At 42.4% G+C, this 23,167-nt stretch overlaps 2 protein-coding genes across 3 annotated transcripts; both read right to left on the minus strand.

The window, feature by feature from the left end:
- Nucleotides 1–1,040: 1,040 nt before the first annotated feature.
- On the minus strand, nt 1,041–4,733 carry otpa (orthopedia homeobox a; the record flags this gene model as incomplete). Of its 2 annotated transcripts, none has more annotated exons than XM_079289775.1 (3): nt 1,041–1,553; nt 3,795–4,228; nt 4,697–4,733. In XM_079289775.1, the coding sequence occupies 3 exons, from the start codon at nt 4,731–4,733 to the stop codon at nt 1,041–1,043; spliced, it is 984 nt and encodes a 327-aa protein (XP_079145901.1). The 2 variants fall into 2 exon arrangements, with proteins under 2 accessions (XP_079145901.1, XP_079145900.1); XM_079289774.1 differs by having other exon boundaries at nt 4,658–4,733.
- Nucleotides 4,734–9,274: 4,541 nt separating this feature from the next.
- tbca (tubulin cofactor a) lies at nt 9,275–19,501 on the minus strand. The gene is made up of 4 exons (XM_079290098.1): nt 19,367–19,501; nt 14,297–14,402; nt 11,874–11,960; nt 9,275–10,093 (listed from the first exon to the last, which is right to left on the minus strand). The coding sequence occupies exons 1-4, from the start codon at nt 19,417–19,419 to the stop codon at nt 10,013–10,015; spliced, it is 327 nt and encodes a 108-aa protein (XP_079146224.1). The 5' UTR covers nt 19,420–19,501; the 3' UTR covers nt 9,275–10,012.
- Between the last annotated feature and the right edge of the window lie 3,666 nt (nt 19,502–23,167).

Here is a 23,167-nt window from a genome sequence, read left to right on the forward strand (position 1 = left end):
CTGATGATGACATCACTCATCGCATGATGTCACAGATTAAACCGACATGATGAAGTGTTTCTTCACGAATTCTCTGCACGTTACAAGTTTAATAATCCATTTTAAAAACCGTTTGGATTTCTTTAGAGAAGTTAAAAACAGGACAAGTGGACCTTTTTCCTTTTTGCAGGTACAAAAGAGGGAGGTTTGATTCATGATGTGACATAATTGAAAATGATTTTTATTTGATCATTTACATTTAATTGATATAAACATGTCCATGAAACAAAATGGGTCAAACATTTAAGAAAGTCATAATTTCATAATAAGCACATACTTTTTTTGGAAACAGAAGTTATCACAAACTGACCAAATGGGAACAAGAGTGCTTCCGCTACACAAAACATCCTATATAACAGATTATAGTGAAGTCAGCTTCCATGTCTTCATTTATAGTATTTCCCTTGTTTTGTATTTTTTTTGTTGCCTTGGACAGCACATGCAGTCAAGTCCTCTTCGTGATGTCCTGTTCCAGGTGACTCTTTCTCGTTCCTTTAAACCTCCAGGTGTCTGCAGGTCCACTGTGCATCCCCCTTTAGAGGCGCGTGCTGTGCAGCACGTGGGGAAAAAAGGCATCATAACCGAGTTTTTGTATTTCAAAGTATCCCCAGAATTTGTCTTCAAAAAAAATCTGTCACCAAGCAAAGTTCACTGAAAGCCTCGAGGGCCCGCATGAGCCGCATAAATAAATAAATACAGACAAATAAGTTAATTTAAATAGATAAATAAATAGGTGCCATATGCTACATGCGAAATAATAAATTATAGCTAAAACAGAACCAGTCCAACAGGCCGGGTGAGCCGCTGCAGTGTTCCCTCTTGGTTGTGATTTGGGGAGGAAATAAATACCAGATGTGCTGTGCGTTTTCTTATTTGATCAAGTATCCTGGTTGTATTTCTCCCGGTGCGCCGTTTGGATGGATTGGATGAAGAAGAACTGAACGCAGAAGATCTCTGTGCGAGTGAAGGAAAAAAGCTCTCCGCGCGTGGCCCCTTCGTCACTAGGTGAAACTCATGGATACTGTGTGCTCCAGCGCTTTGCGGCGCAGCGACGCGATGCTTGTCCCTCTCCAGACCTCACTCTCCGGGGAGCTACACAGCTGAGGCGAGTGGGTCATGTTGGTCGGGCCCGACAGGGACGCCATCCCGGGGAAAGTGGGCTGGTAGAGGTGCGACTGGAGCCCGGAGCCGTTCGACATGTTGGACAGACCCATGGAGTTGTGCGGCTGACCGGCGCCGAGACTGCACTGAGACAGGGACTGCGCCATGACCTGCTGGCGGCCCAGAGACGGCGGTAGCTGCAGCTGAGACACGCCGGGCATCCCCGCCGTGGCCCAGCGGGTGTCGTTGGCGTGGAAGGAGCAGAGGCTGTCGCCCATGGCCGCAGCCGCCGCCGCCGCGGACGGGAACTGAGACAGGCCGTGGTGCGTCGGCAGCAGGGTCCCCGGAGACCGGAAGACGTTGGTGGTCTTCTTGCGCTTCTTCCACTTAGCGCGTCGGTTCTGAAACCAGACCTGCAGCGGGACAGAGACGATGATGAGTTATAGGAGCAGCGGACGTGATGGTGCATCTGCAGGTCATGTTTCAGAGCCGAGTGCACATACAAAAGGTTGTGACATCGGCCTGTGATCATCACGATGATGTGAACCAGCAGCGATAAATCTGCTGCAGAAAAACACTGATTTATGGTTTCAGGATCTTATCAGCTCGTGACAACATGCCATTTACATTGTTATCATTTACATATAAAAGTCTCCAATTAATACAAATAAAGGAATAACACGTGGGTAGACTCTGGAGGATTCAGACTTCGGACTATTTTGGAAATCATTTTTGCTTCAATTAATCGGCATTTCCATTTATAGTTTTATGTGTAATTATTTCGATTTTTCATAGATAATGAAAGTATGTTTTGGTACGAAATCCAACATTTTTAAAAACATAATTTGACCGCAAATGACTGCTCTGTTTGGAGCCACTGAACACCACGCGCCCTCATGATACAGATGCTGTTATTGCTGTGACAAACACACTTTTTCTTTCGTGGAGGTCCTTGAGCTCTCTGTACGTTTGGTTGTAAGCGCGCGCGGGGCGTCTATATGTGATTCATGTGAAGATTTGCTTGAGAAAGTGGAGGCGCAGTAATAAGAACGGGACAATCTCACTCTCCCCCTCCTCCCCCTCCTCCTCCTCCTCCTCCCACCTCCTCTCTCCACGTAGCCAGCCGTGAAATCCGGCCTGAAATGCATTACACTTCAAGAGAAAGAAAACCCAATTTCTCATTCCGTTTAAAAGACAGAGTGCTCCCTCAGCGCGTGCGGCATTAAGACGTAGAAGATCCTGGACCTGCTTCTTATTCTCATCACAGCAGACGTGCGTCATTTCACTAATTCGTATTATATGGAAATATAAACCGAATCGACCCATGCAATAATAATAATAATAATGATTATTCGGTTTTTATTTCACATGTGAGCAGCTTCGAGTGCTGTAGTTAATAAGGCGGTGGCTCCATGAGCCCCAACGTGGTGGATGTTTAATCTGCAGACTATAAGTCACTGAGGGCATCACCGAGGAACCCGCACACTGACACAAGAGTCAGGTCCGTTTAAAGGTTCATATCGGTGCAGAGCGGCTTTTATCTGAAGGCGATTTAAACGAGTGTAATTAAGATGTAATCATCATTTCCCCGTCCGTTCATTTTACATGAGACGGACGCAGAATGTGTATAAAGGGCCAATTCTGAATCAGGCAGAATAAAGTCACCAGGAGTAAAAACACCTTTCTGTAAAACGAGCTGCTGCAGCTAAATATAATACAATCTAATAAGCATACGTTTTTTTATTATTGTTCTTTTTTTAAAGAATAAAATCTGGTGAAGTGAGAGGACGAGGATGTGTTGTAACTAAACTTACTTATACTAATAACTGCTCGCTATGTGCATGGTGTGTGTGTGTGTGTGTGTGTGTGTGTGTGTGTGTGTGTGTGTGTGTGTGTGTGTGTGTGTGTGTGTGTGTGTGTGTGTCTTAATCCGCAGGTTTGAATCTCTGAGTCACTGCCCTTGGGCAACACACCGATACACTTTATTTCTTATTGTCTGTTGGCTCACTAATAAAAGTTCAACGTAATAACAAACAAAATAAAATGAAAATTCTGCTGTCATAGTTTTGTACTTTTTTTTTTTTTCCTATATAATCAAGTACAATTCTGGAATATAATGAAAATGTGAGTTTTGTATTTTAATAGTTGTGTTTTATGTTGTAGATTATTATTTCAGTGTAACCGGAAGCTACTGAAGACGATGAATGAGCTTCAAGTTGTTTATTTGTGCTGAACTGAAATAACTGATATTAAGACATCAGATGTTATTTTAGGCTACTTAAAATATCAAAGTATTTTTAAATTCTCGAATGGCAATTTTCTAAAAGCAAGTTTTCTTTGATTATTTCTGAGAAATGAATCATTTTATATGATTTTAAATGTCAGAGTCATTTAAATACAAATGCTCAATAATAGAACACAATAAGACACAAATAAAGAATAAAAAAACTGCTTTTATGATATTTATTACAATAAAGAAGGTTCTTATTTTGTCCGAATTTTTGAGTTTTTAAATGATTTTTTTTATTCATTCGGACCTCAGCTGTGGCTCGTGTATTGGATGCTGCTTTAGATTATTATATCTTTGTCAAACGGAACACGAGTCCCTGTGATTTCCTCTCATCCACCGCTGATTAAACAGGATCCAGCCCTACCTGCACTCTGGACTCCGTGAGACCGACCCTCAGCGCCAGCTCCTCCCGCATGAAGATGTCTGGGTAGTGCGTTTTGGCGAAGCTCCTCTCCAGCTCGTTGAGCTGCGCCGGCGTGAAGCGGGTCCGGTGCCGCTTCTGTTTCTGACTCTGACTCTGGCTCTGCTGCCCTCCTCCAGACTGGTTGTTGTTGTTGTTGTTGTTGTTGTTCTGCTTCTCCTGCTCTTTGCTGTTGACCTGCACCGCGTTGGATCCTCCGCCGCCACCGCCGCCGCCGCTGCTGATATCATCGCCCGGGAGCATCGTGGTCCCTTCCACGCCGTCCTGGCCCGGGCCGAGCTCCCCACCGGAGTGTCCGGGGTCAGGGCCCCCTCCGCCGAGCCGGCACTTCAGAGCCTCCCTGTGGCCCAGGAGCTCCGCCGCGGCATCCTTCATCCCTGCACGAGACAAAACCACAGCGCGTGAGATTTTTGAACAGTGAACACTTTTGGGAGGAAGAAAGGGACACATGGTTAAGCAAATACTTCTCATGCAAAACATTATTTTTGCTGCAGTAGAAAAAAGATGCATCATCCATTTAAAACACAGATATAGAAATATTAAAAACACAATCAACGCGTGCAGCTCTTAGAGAGACAACTACAGCATGCACATTACAATCTGCTCCTTAAATACTCTTAATTCAATTCGATCACACCGATATCTTAGGAAATTGTTAAATCAAATTACGCGGTAATATAATAATAATAATTACTTTTCCAATGAATTAAGCGAGTTTAGCTCACTTCGGTCGTATTAAGAGGAAATAAGAAGCAAATTGACAACATTCAGAGCTTGATTTAGGATTAGAAGAGCCTCCAGCTTACAGTAGAGTTGAAGACCGGAGTTTGGTGATGATAACTCACCGAGGCGAGCATCCAGGAGGTCGGCATGAGATAGCATTGCGCACCGCTCCAGGGCGAAGTGCTATTCCCAACAAAAAAAAATCTCTATGACTTTAACCTATTTAAGAAATATATATAGACTAAATGAAAGCAAATTCGGTTTGTGGTTAAAAGGGAGGTTCGTTGCATTATAATGTAGTTTAGAGAAATGGGGAGGCGCTTAACAACGGAATGAACCCATGAGCTTCTCCAAACGAGGACCAATCAGAGCTGAAGCCTGAGGTATGTCAGCTTTAGCCCGAGACCCCCAGCACCCCCCCCCTTCCATCCTCCTCCTCCTCCATCCTCTCACATCCACACGTTCATTCCTCCTCATTCCTGTAATTGGCTTTGATTTCTCCTCCAAATTACATCCAATAAAATAACCTGATTTAATATCTGTGTGAGAGCTTTCGACCCGTTCAAGAAATGTTGGATCACCACAATATTTGTTTAATTGTGCATGCTGCTCTGTGTTGTTTTGTTATAATATGGGAGTTTATTCATATACGAGGAGGAAGCACATGGCTGCATTAACAGATGCAACACCTTGAATACAAACGTCTATAATGTGAAGCTTATTCTTCTTTTTTTAGTCTGCATGATGCTGTTGTCGACCTCTTTAAAGACACTAAATGCCTCTTGGAGACCAAGTGAACCTCCTCTAATATGATTTCCCAGTCAGCCAAATAACAAACTTTGTATAATTCTAACCAAGCTCTCATTTGCAAGGCCATTAGTCTTTTGTGTAATTAGCGCCGGATCTATACGCCTTTATTCCACATATCGGATCAGTATAAATTAGCGGTGATTTACTAGTATTTAGGCCCAACTGTCAAGAAGGAAGAGACTCGGTTCAAATGATGTGTGAGCGAATTAATTCGAAGGGAAAGTGGAGTTCAACATGAAAGGGACACAGTTAAAACACCAGCATTTGCAACACCCGGAGGAGGCCTTTAAATCTAAATGATTTATTCTCAATGAGAGAAACAGAAGTAAGGAGCTCCCGTTATCTCTGAATAAACCGCCATTAGACTCAATTAGCACAAACACACGCACACACCAGTCCGCTTTAATATTTAAGGACTAAACTAAATGGGACACGCTTCAGACAGATGTCGGGACGTTTGTGTGAGCGAGCAGCTTTTTCTAAATTTATTATGTGCTGGAAAAAAAAGAAGTGGCACAAAGGAGGCGTCCGAGCGTGAACCCGCTTCTGCTTCTTCTTCATCCATCCAGGCTAACGCCTCTGCGCTCGTCTTTTATTTGTCTGCAATCTGGTGGCACGAGGGGACAGACCGGGAGGGACGGATGGAGCGCGAGCCGTGTGCGGGTGAACTCTCCTCTCGGACGCATCGGAGTGTCTTTGCGCAGATTGTCTGCGTCTATTCTTCCGAGGAGGAGAAGAAGATGTGGAGATATTTATTGTCCTCTCTCTCTATTTTTTTTTTAGAAGCTGGAATTTAAGGTAGATTTAAGGCTGGAAATAAGCGTCGTTATTTAAAGATATTCTGCATTTCTTAGGACATATTAACGTATTTATTTACATAATTATAAATAAATTGTCTTGTGTTATTCGTGTTAATAATTAGGTGCAAAATGTAGCGTTTATTCTCGCAGCAGCAGCTTTTGTTTGCGTGCGGAAAGCCTATAAATGTTCGTTTAAAGTCATCACATTGCGGGATGATGGACTGCGCGCTTCACTTTACGACTCTCCGACAGCTCAGCGCTTTTATGGCTGTACAAACAGAAGTGAATGAGTCCTCTCGTGGCAGCAGGTCATATTTAAGCCCAAAACAGCGCGACAGAGAGGGAGAGAGAGAGGCGCAAGATATTTGTACTGGGCCAAAAAAAAGGAATAATAAATATTATCTTGTCTGGTTTTGTTTAATATTTCGTTTATTATTTACAAGCCGATGAAAAAGCTGCACTATAATACTTTTTTAATGTAGAATAAGTGTTTTTCCCCCCAAAAATAAACATGTTTTTGCTTGCTGCTGCCTGTAAAATCATTTATTTTGTTTTGTATGGATTGAATCCTGCAGTATTTCATGCTTTATTTGGAAAACGTGAATAACAAAACAATTTATTCAATGCATTAGAGACTTAAACACAAGTTTGTATAGTTATTTTTGTAATATGACCCAATTTTGAAGTTAGATGCAATGCATTTGGTTCAACTAATTCAGAGGCATAATTTCACTTAATATAGTGTCAATAGATTGTGTGTGCGTGTGTGTGTGTGTGTGTGTGTGTGTGTGTGTTGAAGGTCCTGGTTTTGCTGACTTGATAAGGCCGTAATTAGAGTAAACAAGGAGCACAGCGCAGTTCGCTACATCTCTCCACTAACGCGCTGACATCCATCTCATCCATGACATAAATAAAAATAGACAAACAAATTCGCCCCCTGCAAGTTAATGCGGTGCATCTGTGCGGAAAGTAGATGCTTTCACGCGCTGTGGAGATGGAGTGACTTTTAATAAAGAAAAAACAACAACATATGAGTGTGATACTGTAATGTGAATGGTGCATCAAGGTTGAAGCCTCTGAGGCCGTTTGTTTTACCTCCAGATCCATGTGTGACTGTTGCAGTTTGGTACCAGGCGGGGCTCGAACCTCTGACCTCTTGGTTTACATATACAGCCTCTCCACACCACGAGGCCTGAGTGATTTCTGTTCTCTCTCCTTTCCTCCCCTCTGATCCGCCTTTGCAGTCTGTATTCACTCAATTAGAGATTTCTAAGGAGAAAAACAATCGATCTTCCATCTGCACGAGCGCCCGTTTAACAAATGAGATTCTTGTTTCATGGGGCCGGTGTGGTGACAGTCATGGAGGGATTATATGGAGGAGCAGCCTAATAACTTACCGTGTTGAAGAGGGAAAGGGAGCCGCTGATGCCGCAGCCGCAGCTGCTCCCGCAACCAGAAGATATAAAGTTTGACATGGACCAACTTTAGCGGCAGAAAAGAAGGACGATGTGCGGAAGAAACGCATCTGTCCGTTTCCGTGCCGCTTCCGCGTCTGGAGGCGGCAACGCACCGCTTCCACGTCATAAATAAGGACTCCTGTAGGCAATATCCCCTAACGTTAAAGCCTATTTTTAATATCAATCAACTCTTAACATATTATCCATAATCTATAGATCCTAATACTAGATGATTACACTTATGCAATAATAAGTTTATTTATTTTTTTATTTGAATCATTTCATATGCTCAATATAAGATATTTAACTACTTTTCTTCAAAGTAACCTTTTAAAAAGTGTATTAACTATTTTCTACTGGATTGTGGCGTAAAAGTGCCATAAAATGACTGAAGTAAAGCCCGATACACCTCACAATTACTCGAGCAAATACATCCTCACATGATTGGAAATGTCAGGTCAGCTTGCTCAGAGGTCATATATACAGATCAAATCCTTCATTTAGTGCCAATTGTAGAAAGCCTACAGTTGGTTTCTCTGATAATTCACAGCAGACGAATGAAATATTCTCACAGCAGAGGTTGAAGCAGCTAGTTCTGTTTAAGCAGCCCCAATAAATGAGCTAATGAGTAATAGTTACTAAATGCAAGGAGAATTTTGAAGTACTGGCACTTGAGTGTTTCCTTTGTTATGCTTTTTACAGTCCACTACATTTCAGATTAAGACAATTGTGCTTTTAATATTCATTTATCTGACACATATAGAGACTCAGACCTTATAGAAACATCAGTTTATGAAATAAGATGCACTTCACTTTCCTCCAATTAAACATTAAAATGCTGCTTTTAAAGTCACGCATTAGTAGCCAATACAAATCGAATTACAAAATAAATATATAACTCCCTGAAAAGAGGCCACTCCACTGCCTCGTGAGTGCTGTTATTTTGGCAGTTTAGGTTACATTTAGCTGCCAATACTTTTACATAAGGAAATGCAGCAGCGGTGTACATCATCTCCTGCTGCTTCTACTTCAGTGTAGGATGTGAAAACTTGTTACCCAGCAGCCTCTACGTGTTCAGAGCAGTCAGCAGCCTGCACGGGGTCCTCTGGTCACATAAACCCAGATGTAGCGCCCCACCGCCGCATCTCATGCCTCAATTAGCGGCGCTGCGCCCCCTCCCCCCCCCCCTGCACGGACTCGATTAGGCCGTGATTTATCCGAAAGAAATATAATTATACCTCCAAATAAAATAATCAGCATTGAAGAGCGATTTCCTTAACGAGACGGAGCGGGGTGGATGTCACGGAGTAGCAGCGCCTCATTAGGGCGGTAATGAGACTTTGGGGGTGATCCCGATAATTATCGAAATCTGTAAAATAAGGATCAAGTCAAATGTAACCTTAATTTGTCTGGCAATTGAGTTCGTTTATTGGTATGACTATTTAGGAAGGACTCTCGCAGCCTTTAATGCAAGGTGTCGTTATTTTAGGCCATTTGGAGAACAGATGTAACTGTTAATGTTTTATTATTCACAGACTTAACCGACGTTTGTCTTTTAAACTGACAAAGTAACAACTCTGTACTGCAGGCTTCCATTCCACTGCTCTCTACAAGACTCGATTAAATCCATCAGTTAGGAGCTGAAACCATCAGTTTATTCATCAGTTATAGAGTGAAAGAAACTCACATTCCAACAATTTTGATAATTGATCAACAAAAAAAAAAAAAAGAGAGAAACATGCATTGTTTTAAGTTCCTGAAATACGATTATTTGCTGTTTTCTTTCACTGTAAGTTGAATATATTTGTGTTTTGCACACACAAGTTGTTCATGACATTTCAAGAACGATCAATCGAAAGAATGAAAAGAATCGCTACTTGCAGCTTCGGTTAGTATTCTGGGATGCATCGTCAGCTAAGGTTAGAGCCAATAAACGTCCTGCAGGCGTAAGCGGCTCTTTACATACAAAAAGGAATCATTCTGGAAAGTATTAAGGTAAACATGGAGAACAGTTTTCTTTTTCTTTTTACCGTTTACATCATTCAGTGTAAAGCCTTCCCACTTCAAATCAATCCAGCAGTGGACCCACAGTGGTTATAATTGCAGAAAAGACAAACATGCGTGTGTGTTTAATTATGTCTTTTAAAGTCCAGATTGTGTTTCAGTGTGACGAACAGAAAGAGAAACCCTCCTCTGTGATAAACCGAGTGTGATCACACGTTAACGGTAAACAGTAGCAAATAATCACATCAACAACGGAGATTCTGGGCGGATTCAGTTCGCCCTCAACGTCTCCAAGCGGGTCCGACGAAAGGAATGAACATTAAAGAAGCGAGTGAATCTCACAGTGAGAACAGAAACAGATCAGAAATCATCCTTCAAGCTTCACCGAGTCCAACATCTTTCGAGCCTCTTTGTACTCCTCTGATTCCCCCAAATCCTCTTCTGTTTCCTGGAAGGACACAAACACACACACACAGTTTCATTGCCATCTCCTACACACTAAAGTGAGGAATTGCGACTACTTAACAATTAATCCGCAATTCTCCTCAACTTCTTTTTGAACAAAAAGTGTCGATGTCGTCATAAAACAAAGTTAAAGCCAGAGGTCACATTTCAGTCAGTGTCATGTAAGTGAGATGTACGGTACGAGTCCATGCCCTCAGATAGAGAGAGAGAGAGAGATAGAGAGTGAGTGAGAGCGAGAGATAGTGAGAGTGTGAGAGAGTGAGTGTGAGAGAGTGAGTGTGAGAGAGAGTGAGAGTGTGAGAGAGAGAGTGAGAGAGTGAGTGAGAGAGTGAGAGAGAGAGTGTGAGAGAGTGAGAGAGAGTGAGTGAGTGAGAGAGTGAGTGAGAGAGTGTGAGAGAGTGAGAGAGAGTGAGAGAGAGTGAGAGAGAGTGAGTGAGAGTGAGTGAGAGTGTGAGACAGTGAGTGAGTGAGAGTGAGAGTGAGAGAGAGTGAGTGAGAGTGAGTGAGAGTGAGTGAGAGTGAGTGAGTGAGAGTGAGAGTGAGTGAGAGTGAGAGTGAGTGAGAGTGAGAGTGAGAGTGAGTGAGAGTGAGTGAGAGTGAGTGAGAGCGAGAGATAGAGAGAGTGAGAGAGAGTGAGAGTGAGTGAGAGCGAGAGATAGAGAGAGTGAGAGAGAGAGTGAGAGAGAGTGAGAGAGAGTGAGAGAGAGTGTGAGAGAGTGAGTGAGTGAGAGTGAGAGTGAGAGAGTGAGAGAGTGAGAGTGAGTGAGAGTGAGAGTGAGAGTGAGTGAGAGTGAGAGTGAGTGAGTGAGAGTGAGTGAGAGTGAGTGAGAGTGAGTGAGAGTGAGTGAGAGTGAGTGAGAGTGAGTGAGTGAGTGAGAGCGAGAGATAGAGAGAGTGAGAGAGAGTGAGAGTGAGTGAGAGTGAGTGAGAGTGAGAGAGTGAGAGCGAGAGATAGAGAGAGTGAGAGAGAGTGAGAGTGAGTGAGAGCGAGAGATAGAGAGAGTGAGAGAGAGAGTGAGAGAGAGTGAGAGTGTGAGAGAGTGAGTGAGAGTGTGAGAGAGTGAGTTCCTGCGGTGGTCACCCAAAGTGGCAGCGCTGTTAATGAGCTGTGATGAGCGTGTGCATGTCTGTCTGAAAGGGAAGGAGGAAGTGAGGAGGAGTGATAAGGGTTCGCTCCCTGTGCCCTCGTGTGAGTGACTCACTCCAGCAGCATTAATTGAGATGACCCTGAGACTCGCATGCTTGTGTTTGCGTCTCACCACGTCAACTGAAGTCCTGAAGGGATTAGACGCACGCTGGGCACGCTTACACTGAAATACTGTTAATTGGTGTAACGTGTGATATCCCCCCCCCCCCCCCCTCTGTGGTACGGCCTGACATTTATATCATGGTATCATTTTGAAGCACGGACGGTAAGGTTAGCAGCACCGCTAACGAACAAAGGTTCTGTTCAGTCAAGCATTGAGCAAAGCCCACGTTCTCCTACTTACAAACGAGCCATGAGGACCAGCTTGGTTCCAGATCAGATTCAGTTCCTCTCAGATATACAACAGAAAATAAAAGGACTCAAAAGGTACACTGCTCGATGGCAGGGAGAGGAACCCATTTTGTGTTAAGCTACGCTATTTTGTTGTTGTCGTGTGTCTCTATCATCTCACACCATGTATTTTCAACAAGACCATAAATTAGTTACAGTAACAGCAACAAAATAAATGGATTGAGAGTCATCAGTACACATTTGTCCTGTTGGGAGGTTTACTTACTAATAACTGAAACAGATCCCCGTGGGCTGCGGTCAGACGTCGGTGGCAGTCTGGGACCATCATGTGGGACTCCTGCAAAACCTCGATCTGAAACCACATCAGTGCCGTCACCATGTGCAGAAATTAGACTTTATACACATCAGTGAACAAGTAAAGAACATTAATCTAAACAGCTAGAAACAGGCATATTCATTGGCTGCATTTCGTTGTATTCCTGGCACTAACATGCAGGGTGTCCCGCGCGCACTGCGCTGCTGTTTAACACCTCCAAACAAGCCGGCGGTATGAAATATGGTATTGAGTTATCGACCGCCTCGATTCTGACTGACACACCTGGATAAATGAAGAAGCCCCCCCGAGCCGAGGGCGCTGTGATCAGGCGTAGAGCGGTATTACTACGCCTGGAGTGGAACTGCGGGGGAACTTTCAGAGCCGCGGCTGACCCCCTAAAGAGCAGAGAGGAGCTGGCTAACGCTGTCAGACACACTCGCTCGCTGACAGACGCTTCCTCAGCGAGCCCCCCGTCGAGTCACAACACGGACGCAGTTACACACGTGTACATTACACGGCCGTGCACATCAACGGGCAGTCGGGTGAACTCGTACGCAGACTAACTGACACGCCGAAAGACAACTAGTGGAGCCGGTTGGCCGTCTCGATATGACAAGGTGAGTGCTGAAACAGAGAAAGTCACGGTGCCCTCCCAGTGCAGTGGAATGATCCCATCAGCGCTGGATAAAGATGACACTTACAGCGTATTGATTCCATTAAAATAAAAACCTCTAATCCATCCTGCCTCAGACCTCTCATCTCCAACCATAATCCACCTGGCCGCCCAATCTCTCCCATTTAACGCCAGCCAAGCCTGCTGCTCAGCCCGAGCCGCCGCTCTGTGAATGAACGAAACAAAAACACACGGAATTCTAATGTTATACCAGTAAAATAAATAAACAAATGATCAGAAGCGCTGCCTGCCGGCTCTGCGGTTCCAACCCTGCCGAGAACATCTAGAAGGGAAAAATCCGAAATCAACCGGGACCCATAAAGCTATAAATGCTAACGACGGCATGCTAACGCTACTTACAATAACAATGCTAACATGCTGATGTTCAGCATGTATAACCTCTGGGTGCGTTCAAATACCCACACTAGTTAGTATGCCAGACAAATATTTAGTATGTACCACAAATAGTAGGTCAAGTGCAGCATGGCCAGCATGCCTTTTCTGGCTATTCAGACCCACAATCCTTTGTGACAGAAGCCGCGGACATGTGAGCAAGCGGGTCAAAAAGTAGGCGTTTTAGAACTCACCCTAGTTTACCGTGTTAGCATGCTAACATTTCTTAATTAGCACTTCAAACTAAGTTTGGCAGGTACAGTATTCACTCAAACAAAAGTATGATGTGCTGGTTGAGAAGTCAGAGGATCACCAAAGTGGTTACAGTTCATCCTCAGGGGAACATGAACGTCGGAACCAAACTCCACTGCAATCCATCCCAACAGCTGTTGGGAATTTTCAATCAAAACCATGAACTTGACACCGATGGTGGCGCTAGAGAACAAAATCTGTGAATGACCGAAGTCACCAGGATTCTTCCTCTGGAGACCATGAATGTCTGTACATGACAATCCATCACATAGTTGTGGAGATATTTCAGTCAGCACCAAAGTGATGGAGTGATTTAGATCCCTGGAGCCACGACATGGCTGAAAATACTGTACGAAATGAGATTGTTTTCATTCTGTATTTCAGTTTTAAAGTTAAAAAAGAAAACGTGGAGAAGTGTAAAAATGCTCCACGAACAGATAAAGTGTTTAAGATGCTATCAAGCCATGAAGCAAGCTAGCAAGGTAATGCACTCATAAATGATGGCGGGCTGCAGGCCCAGCGAGAGACAATGAGGAGGGTAGGGACACTAAATCACCAGCATGTGTCAGTAATTATCAAACTCCTCTAAAGTAACATGATATAATTACATCTGCATCAGGCAGATTACAAAATCACTAATGGTTCTCCTCTCAAAACCTAATTCTTCATTATCACCGTGGACCGACCTCATTACGCGAAAGAAGATAGAATTCACTTCCGAACTATAAGGGAGAGCAAAACCTCGTCACTTACTGGCTGAGAGCGCAGGACAACTGTCCGTGATGAATGGAAAGATTTTCTGAATTAAGACACATAATTGTCGTACGGTAGTCGTGTAACGGACTATTGTCGATCCGATGTGAACCGCAGATTAATGACACAGTTTAACGCTAATCATCACAGTGAAATAAAGTTTTACTGACGATCGTCATCCGCCGATATTTAGTAAAATATGCGATCTTTTCTTTTGTGCTGATCCGATCCGTGACTTTTATGATGAGTTGCGCCGCTATCGTACGGTTTCAAAGAAGCCCAAACGTAGCCCCTTACGTACCTGCTTCTTGATGACATACGGGTCTCCTGCCTCCGCCTTCAGACGCTCCACCTTCTCCTCCTGCTGCTTCGCCTCGGTCTGGTACGAAACCTTCTCTTTGGCCAGCCTGCAGAAGACAGTTCTAGTAGTTAAAAGGCAGTGACACGGTAGTGTTGTTCCATCAATGCACGGCCTCCCAGACAGACAATATAGGCCGAAGCACGCGATGGTCACCTTTTCACAGACAGAGCCATCCATCTTTATTCTCTCCATCGGTGAGATCATCTCCCGCAGGGCGGCAAGATACACACCTCAATAACAACCAGCGAACACATCAGTAAAACTATATATATATATATATATACAGTGTATTTTGATATAAAGCAACTCAGGGTGGGGTGTGTTTGCATATCTTAAAGCTGTCTTTGAATATCTGACTGAAATACTTTTTAATAAATTGTTAATATGGTTGTTTTTCCGGACAAACCTCGTCTTTCACACTAAAACATTATCTAAAAATGCAGCTCTCTCTTTGTAAAGACCTGCCCAATCGAAACTCTCTGCACTTTGTTCCCTCCCTGGTTTGAAGTATGTGGTACCTGCACCCCCCCCACACACCCTGCAGTGATGTCACAGTGTACTGACACACCCTCGAGTACACTTCTGCATCACTGAGGCAAAGTTCAGCTGTTAAACCACACAAGTTCAGCAAAAACACGGTTTATAGAGCGCTAAAGTCGCGCTTTTAGGGATAAAATGTAATATATATTCTTACAATTTCCCCTCAGAGTTTCTGTAATTTGAGTTGTACGACATGCTTTAATTATTATACACGACAGATTGATACTGTTACATTTATAAGACTATTAGGAATTTAGGATACCTTTTAGACAATTTTGAAAGTCTGAATCTAGTAATTCAGTCTAATCGAGGGCTGCAACTCACGATCATTCTCACCGATTATCTTTAAACTATTTATTTAATTACGTGATTCATTGGTGTTGGTTTTTGGCACATTTAACTGAGTAACTATGGTTGGAAAACTGAGAAATGGCAAAAAACTCAACGTGATATTTGTCAAATTGTTTCGAGTATTTAACAGTAATATTCAGAAGTAATACATTTACATTTTAATAAAACAGACAAAATATAAAATCACTTTCACGTTTATTTATTGTAGGAATAAATTTAAATCTCTCTAAAGACAATTAGACACATTAACTTTAATTAATCATTGTTTGATTATTTCTTTCTTTTAGAGACTTTTAATACGTACAACATGAATTTTTCTTTATCAGTCCTGCTGTACAGCAAACTGAATTCTGATTTAATTAATTGTTACCAATGAATTACTCAAACAAATGTCAGAATTTCTGTATTTTTTAAGTGTCGAGTAACGTCGCTACACAACGTAAGTTAAAGTTTGTGCTCAACGTTTTCTGTGTTGAGTAAACAAACAGCAGCTACACAAACTATCATTCATTCCAGCTCACACAACGTTATCACTGTGCTTATCTGACTCCTTTATCCACACACACACGCACACATTAATTGATCATCAATTTAGTCCCTAATTTGGACCACGTCAGGTGGTAAATGGGCCTCTTTTCCTTGATTGTTAGTGAAAATGGGCTCGAGTACATTGATAAATTCTGATTATTAATCAATTACGGGCCAAATGGAACTAAATCTATTAAACAGATTCCGACCTTATTGGCATAATGGAGTCTGAAAATATCGCCATTGATAATGATTCACAACTAATAGTCTTTTTCCGGCTGCGCCTGCCTGTCGCATTGACAACACAAGTTTAATTTTTCGTGAAAATCCGCTGCGTGTGCGTTAAGTGGGCGATCCTCCATTAATCAGCAACATTACTGGAGGACCTTCCCTCCGTGTTGCTCCTTGCTTAGTGAAGGAAGCCAGCGGCACTCTGTCATATTTTACATCAATTACTCATTCTAATAAAGAAGCTTTTTAAAACAGCCACCATATGCAATAGCAGCTCCTGCCTTCCACTCTCGCGGAGTGAGCGATGTCGCCCGTTTAGAGGCAAAGAGATGGTGGGAGAGATGGAGGGCGGAAGGCTGGAATCATTTGAATAAAACTGAAGGACAGTCTAATAACAAAATGTCCATTCCTCCTCCCTTTTTTCCAGTCCTGATGTTAATTTCTTATTTCTCCCAGACTTGGAGCACCATGTGAATGAGGGGTGGAGTCGCGGCTGGTTTTTAAATAGACCTGCCACCTCGGGCTTAATGGAAAAGGCAGCTCTCTGGAAAATAGGAAAAAAAAGGGAATTAGAGCCAGCCGACACACACATTCGGCCGCCTCCTCTAGCACTGTATTTTTGAGCCACGATGTAGTCTGTGCTGGGACCGGAATGACAAAAGCAAATTACTGTTGTCATTTTATTAAGGGCATCCGCCTCGCTAGGGCAGAAAAAGCACCGACTGGAATGTGCAGAAAAGCCAATGGAAATAGGCCCGGCTAAAAGAGCAGGCAGGCTTCCTCTGGAGGGAGGGAGGGAGGGAGGAGAGCAAGGTAAGAGGAGAGACGAAGGAGAGGAGGAGGAGAAAGAGGGAGATTATGAAGAGACAGAAACCAATGACAGTCTGTTCTTTTAAACCTAACAGCTTGATTAAGGCTCCATGTCAAGACGAGGGTTGGGTACCGAAACCCGGTGCCGGTATGGCACCGGTACCCATCCGACCGGTATCTACCGGACCGAAACGCAACGCAGATTTCGGTGCCTGAGCCGATTGAAATACTTTTTTTACATTACTCTGATGACACCGTCCTGGCAGCAGCTAACGACAGCGTCGGTCCTCCGCTCCTCACTCACAGTATTATTACAACCGGACGAGCCGTGCGCGCTTAGAAACAAACTCCTCCATCATTCTGGCGAAGCTTCGGCCACGATTTATTAAAAAAATAAATAAAAATGATCTGTCAAACGGCTGGCATGCTACCAACTCCATCGACATCCGGGTACTTAGCACTGCCGCTCATACCATGCACAACATCCGGCACGCAAAACCTTCTTTGAGGTGTAGTGGCGGTTGGCAAACGATGAATTGGCGCATTACCGCCACCAACTGGTAAAATAAATAGGTGTCGTATTTTGCCAGAAGGCAAATATGCTCATATTTCTGCTAAATAATTGCTGAAGTTTGAAGCTGTAGTGTGTGTACAGAGTGTGTGTGTGTTTTGTATTTATTTAAGTATACTGTAAACTGTTAACAGTTAATATATTGTTCAATTTGAAGAAAAAAGTATCGGTTCAGGCACCGGTGTCGTTTTAAAGTTATCGTTTTAGCACCGGTATCGGAAAAAACCCAAACGATACCCAACCCTAGTCAAGACAGTACTTTGTGTAGTATCTGCAGTATTAAATAGTACATTTAACCTTAAAAACATCAGAACAGTATTTAGGTGAAATACTGCTTGATGAAGTACACTATTGTCCTGTTGTTTTCCTACACTGGACACATTATCCGCTGTGGGAAATCCAGCCAGCATCATCATCAGCACCTCGGGGAGCCTGTTAGTAATCTGACCCTCATCAAAACACAATCGATAGCACATTACACCATCGCCGCTGACGGGGGGGGGGGGGGGGGATTAGACTCCCGGTCCATCACACAGACTACTACCCTGAGCACATTATCCCACACATTTAGCTCACCATGGAAGCCAACTCTATTAATGGGCTACATCCACACTACTACCACTTTTAAACGCATATCCTTTGCTACGTTAACGCCGAGCGTCCGCACTACTTCGGAGTCTTAGAACCCCAAAAACGGAGGCGTTTGAAAACGTTAGCGATGACGTGTTAGTTTGAGAACTTCGGGGTCGAGTCGCAGTGTGGACGGGTAAACGATGAGGTAGACACCCGCGTTCGCTACTTGATCGGGTTTTAGCAGTCACAACGTGTCGATCGACTACCAGTGGTTAATTCAACATGCATAAAAATGACAGGCCTGGCTGACTTTGTTTATACTAGAAGCAGTTAATTTGTGCTATGCATTTTCATAATTCTACTACTGCCGACATGCGGAGGAAGCTAGCTGTTACTGGAGCGATTTGCTCCAGACATTTGCAGACATTTTGTTCAAACAGCTAAAAGGCCGAGTTGAAAAAACTACTTGAGCGTCTCGGGGACAAAGTGCTCCTAAAGGACAAGAGAGATTTTATAATGTTAACATGCTCTTACAGCAAACTTCACATTTCCTGTTGCTGCTTTTTGCAGAAACTCAGAGAATTACGTGTCGCCCCCCCAGTAAATATAAGTGAAGCTACTGGTCTAAAACAACTAACTCACTTGCTCACTACTGGCTTTGTTTGGTCTTTTTAGGATTTAAATCAGGTTAGAAATGACACTACATTTCCCATACTTTTAACCACTATGGATGGATTAGTTTTATTATTCCAATCACTTCCCCTCTGTTACTACACATATAATAGTACAAGCTTTGATACCAGTGTATTATGAGTAATGATCGACACAGGATCTGTAGATTCCAGTCAAACCGAATCTGACGAATACTGACTGTACAAGATTAGACATATAAATGTACAAATGTCTTAATAATCTTTATAATATAAAACCTTAACAAAGACGTAGCCGAGAACTAACAGTAGTCGTACATGTGATGCTGTGTCATCTGACTGCGCAGGTATTTCCTCCATCGCCACAAATGTGCACAGTCACCTCAGACTGATGGGAAACGTTAGCTACCGCTGCAACTCACAACATAACATTATTATGAAAGTACAACGCTGTGTTTTGGGGTAAAATGCACTTGTATTACCACACCAGAAGTGTGAATAAGATGAAGTGTATCTACTGCAAACACAATCAAAGAAGACGGGTTACTAACACAGGCCGCACCAAAGCACCGGGGTAAAGTTGAAACCCGAACGGACAAAACATTCCTCCACGCGCGGTTCTATGCCGAGCCCGGCCTGTCCGTCCGGCTAAGCTAATTAGCTCGCTAGCCTTAGCTTAACGTAGCTATTGTACGTACTTAGCTTTATTTACATGGTAAATCGTCTGGTTTAACTGGAACAAAAACTCAACCATACCTCCTCACGATGCCAGTTTTAATCTTAATTTGCCGTATTCTTGGGTCTGCCATGGTTGTGGGTATTACTCGGTTGTAGCCTGCAGTCTGTGGATGTAAACGTGCGTTGGTTTACTGCTGTGGAGCGTGTGCAAGCCGGAAATCAGAGACGACCAGTTGCGTGCAGATAGATCGAACTCTAGGAGCGGATGATCGCCGAGCGTGTGGATCTCAATGACCGTTCCAGTAGCCCTTTAGGCTAAAATGAATCACGTGTCAATTAAATTTAAAAATACTATTCTTGCAGAGAATCATTGTATTCTTTTAATATCAGTATACCAGAATGGATCCATAATACAATACAATACAATACAATACAATACAATACAATACAATATAATATAATATAATATAATATAATAAAAAATGTATTTATTTAATAATAATAACACTTATCATTATTATCATCATTACAGAAAGAAAGAAAGAAAATAAAAGGATTTAAACCAGATTGTACACGTTATTTAGATCTGGGTATAGTCGACATTTGGTGATGTCCTTTGGGTTTGGAGCAAAGTGGAAGGCCTCACTCAGCTTGACAATTAATTTAATTCGTACTTTTAGTGAGATGGGAGGAATGTATTGACAGCTGCGGTTGTTCCACACTGAGAGAAGCCAGATGAGATGATCAAGGATATCTCAGCCGTCTCATCCTATACCTACCTACCATCCTACCTATCCACCTATCGATCTATCCATTTCGTATCTATCTATTGATTTGCACATACAGTCTCCTGCCTCTGGCATGTTTCACTGTTAATGGTTCAATTAAAGAATAACCAGATTAATTAACAACCAGAATGAATACACAGTAAAATAACACACTTAGGTCACCTGATACTGAGTCCTGCTCTTTATGTTTTCCAGTGTATTTAATGGTGTTTGCGTTGACTTGGCTTCTAACATTTCGTGTCAGTGCGCTTAATGCTCTATATACAGACACATATAAGTTAAGGTTTTATCAGCCAATTTCTTTATTTACACAGTATATCACTTAAGCTAAACAATTGGCATGCTTATAAAGCTGTGTTACAAAGACAGCACATTCAATATCATTTTAATCTTTGTGCATCTGATATTGATTTGTGTGATCTATGAAAAAAAGATTAAATTTCATAGTTTTCTTCGAGGCTGCTTGTGTTAAAAGAATATATATATATATATATCATTACAATGGAGTCTTCAGCATGCCAATACCATTAAAAGTTCATGTTACTCAACTACATTTCTGCACATTATGGCACAACTGCGTTCACACATTCTAACAGTATAATACTTATTATATACAGTACGCTACAAAGACACCTTTAATGTCTTAATTGCTCATCACAGCTCATCATGACAACAAAACGTACAACTGATATCAAGGGTGGAGGAAAGGAAGACAGCTTGATGGAGGGAGGAAATGTACACCTTTGGCTTGTGCAAAGAAATCCACAACACAAAGTATTAAACCATAAAATTTGCAGTTGTGTGGTTTTCATGTTTTTTCATCTGTCAAAATGGAAAATATTTCTTCTTGTCATGATGAAAAACATGAGAAAAAAGTCCAATCTGAAGGTGTTTGAGTCATACCAAAAAAAAAAAAAAAACATTGGATAATGCTGGTGTACAACCGAACATGTTGATGAGTCATATAGTGGTGCTATTATTAGTTGTAATACAATCCATCCATAATACAATATCATGTCTCTTTAGCTCATGTTTTACATATCCGGCCTCAAATTAAGGAAACATGAAAACATATACTGTACATATTGTCATTATTCTCAATAAATACACATTTTGCTGCCAAACAAACCATATATTTACTGTGAATGCGTTCATTTTTGCACACCAGAACGTTTGATTTTCATTTAGACGTGACATTATTAAAGCCTGCAAACAGAGAGACTCATTAAATGCTGCTTCTGATACAGAGAATACAAACTCAATTCCACCATGAATGATATTTTAAACTAAATTCATCTTTATTACACACAATGTACTCTAAGCAAAACAGACATGAAAAAGTAAATGATGGAAATTTCTCTCAATGTAAATCGACATTATAACAGCTTTATGCAGCTGGTAAGGTTATATAATGGCTAAATAGGATGATGGTGGAACAAAAACTGTACTTGATTGCAATTGTGAGGTACTTTACTTCTATTTGATGATACTTTTTACTTCTTCACAATACTTGAATACTTGAGTAAAATCTTGAGAATAAATTAAAATAAGCTCCATCAATTAAAATAATGCCTCACACAACATCAAGAAATCCAGTAATATAATACTCTGTGAAAGATGATTTATCTGCATAATGAGTATATATGGTAACATTTTCACTGCAGTATTATACTCACAATAACGTATTTGAACTCATTCTCCATCCTCCTCTTGCTCAACACTGATTAACCAGCACAAAAAGCAGCTCAATTACAGAAACATGCAGGACCAGGATTCCCTTCTAACGCAAAAATAATTATGAGTCGCTATTAATTTATATTATACCAAGACTAAACAGGTTAACATAATTGGGGAGAAACCAGTTCATTCTCTCTGCAACCGGAACGATGTAATGGTGTTAGATGAGATTTGCCATGCATTAATGCTCGACGTTATTCAAACAATACATATTAATCCAAAAGATGTGAGATTTTCTAATCTATATCCATATCTACATATATATATATAATACTTATGTTTCTCTCTCACGGTCGGAGAAAACATGGCGCAGGTTTCTGCGTGCGCGCGTGCCTCCTCCAGGCCTGCATGCACGGGAGCAGCATGCACGAGAGAGAAAAACCAATACCGGCAGAAGCTCGTGTGATTGCATCTGAGAGGTGGGAAAACCCCGGGCTCTCTCTCCCCCCCCCTCGTGCAGCTCCATGGCCGTTGATTATTGGTATTTTCCGAGTTTTCCAAACTAATAAGTGGCACTATCAAGCATTTGGAAGCGCCGCGAGACTACAGACGGGCTGCTCGACTTAATTGATATTGAGCGAGGCGCTGGTAGGCGCGCACGGGGCCGCTGCTGGGTAATTTGCAGTTTAATCAGCGTTCGTAATGAGAGCCGCTGATTAGCGCGGGGTGGAAATAAAAGAGAGTTACAAGGAACGTCTGTCAGAGTCCGGTGATAATTCACGACTAATTGTAATGATTAGAGCAAACTGGATGACTTTGGAGTTTTCTAATGCGCCGCAGCTCCTGTGTGTGTGTACTTGCAGTCTTTATGTTGTATATGAGCATGCGTGTGTGTGTGTGTGTGTGTGTGTGTGTGTGTGTGTGTGTGTGTGTGTGTGTGTGTGTGTGTGTGTGTTGCAATTGCAACATCGTTATATTCCTCAAAAAAATCAGATATCAATTTGGCAATTTTCTCCATCAGAAATAGCGTCAGGCATCTGCGCGCGTGTGCGTAATAGCGCGTGTGCGTGTACGCGTGTGTGTTCGTGTGTGTGTGAGAGAGAGAGAGAGAGAGAGAGAGAGAGCGAGAGAGAGAGAGAGAGAGAGAGAGAACAAGGCTGAATCACATAGATTTGATTATCAAACCAAACAGCAAATGTATAACTGAGGAAGAAGAGGAGGAGGAGGAGGAGGAGGAGGAGGGAGGAGGAGGAGGAGGGAGGAAGGGAGGGAGGAAATCGTTGATGGACTCTGCAGTGAGGGCGAGATGTATTCCTCGAGACGTGCCTCGGCCACTGCTGGAATAGCAAATGAGAAATTAGTGAGAAATGTGTGTATGAACGCCGACGGTCAATTAGTGAGAGGCAAGAGGAAG

This window comes from Melanostigma gelatinosum, assembly GCF_949748355.1.
Source record: "Melanostigma gelatinosum genome assembly, chromosome: 18".
In the NCBI taxonomy this organism is placed as follows: domain Eukaryota; kingdom Metazoa; phylum Chordata; class Actinopteri; order Perciformes; family Zoarcidae; genus Melanostigma; species Melanostigma gelatinosum.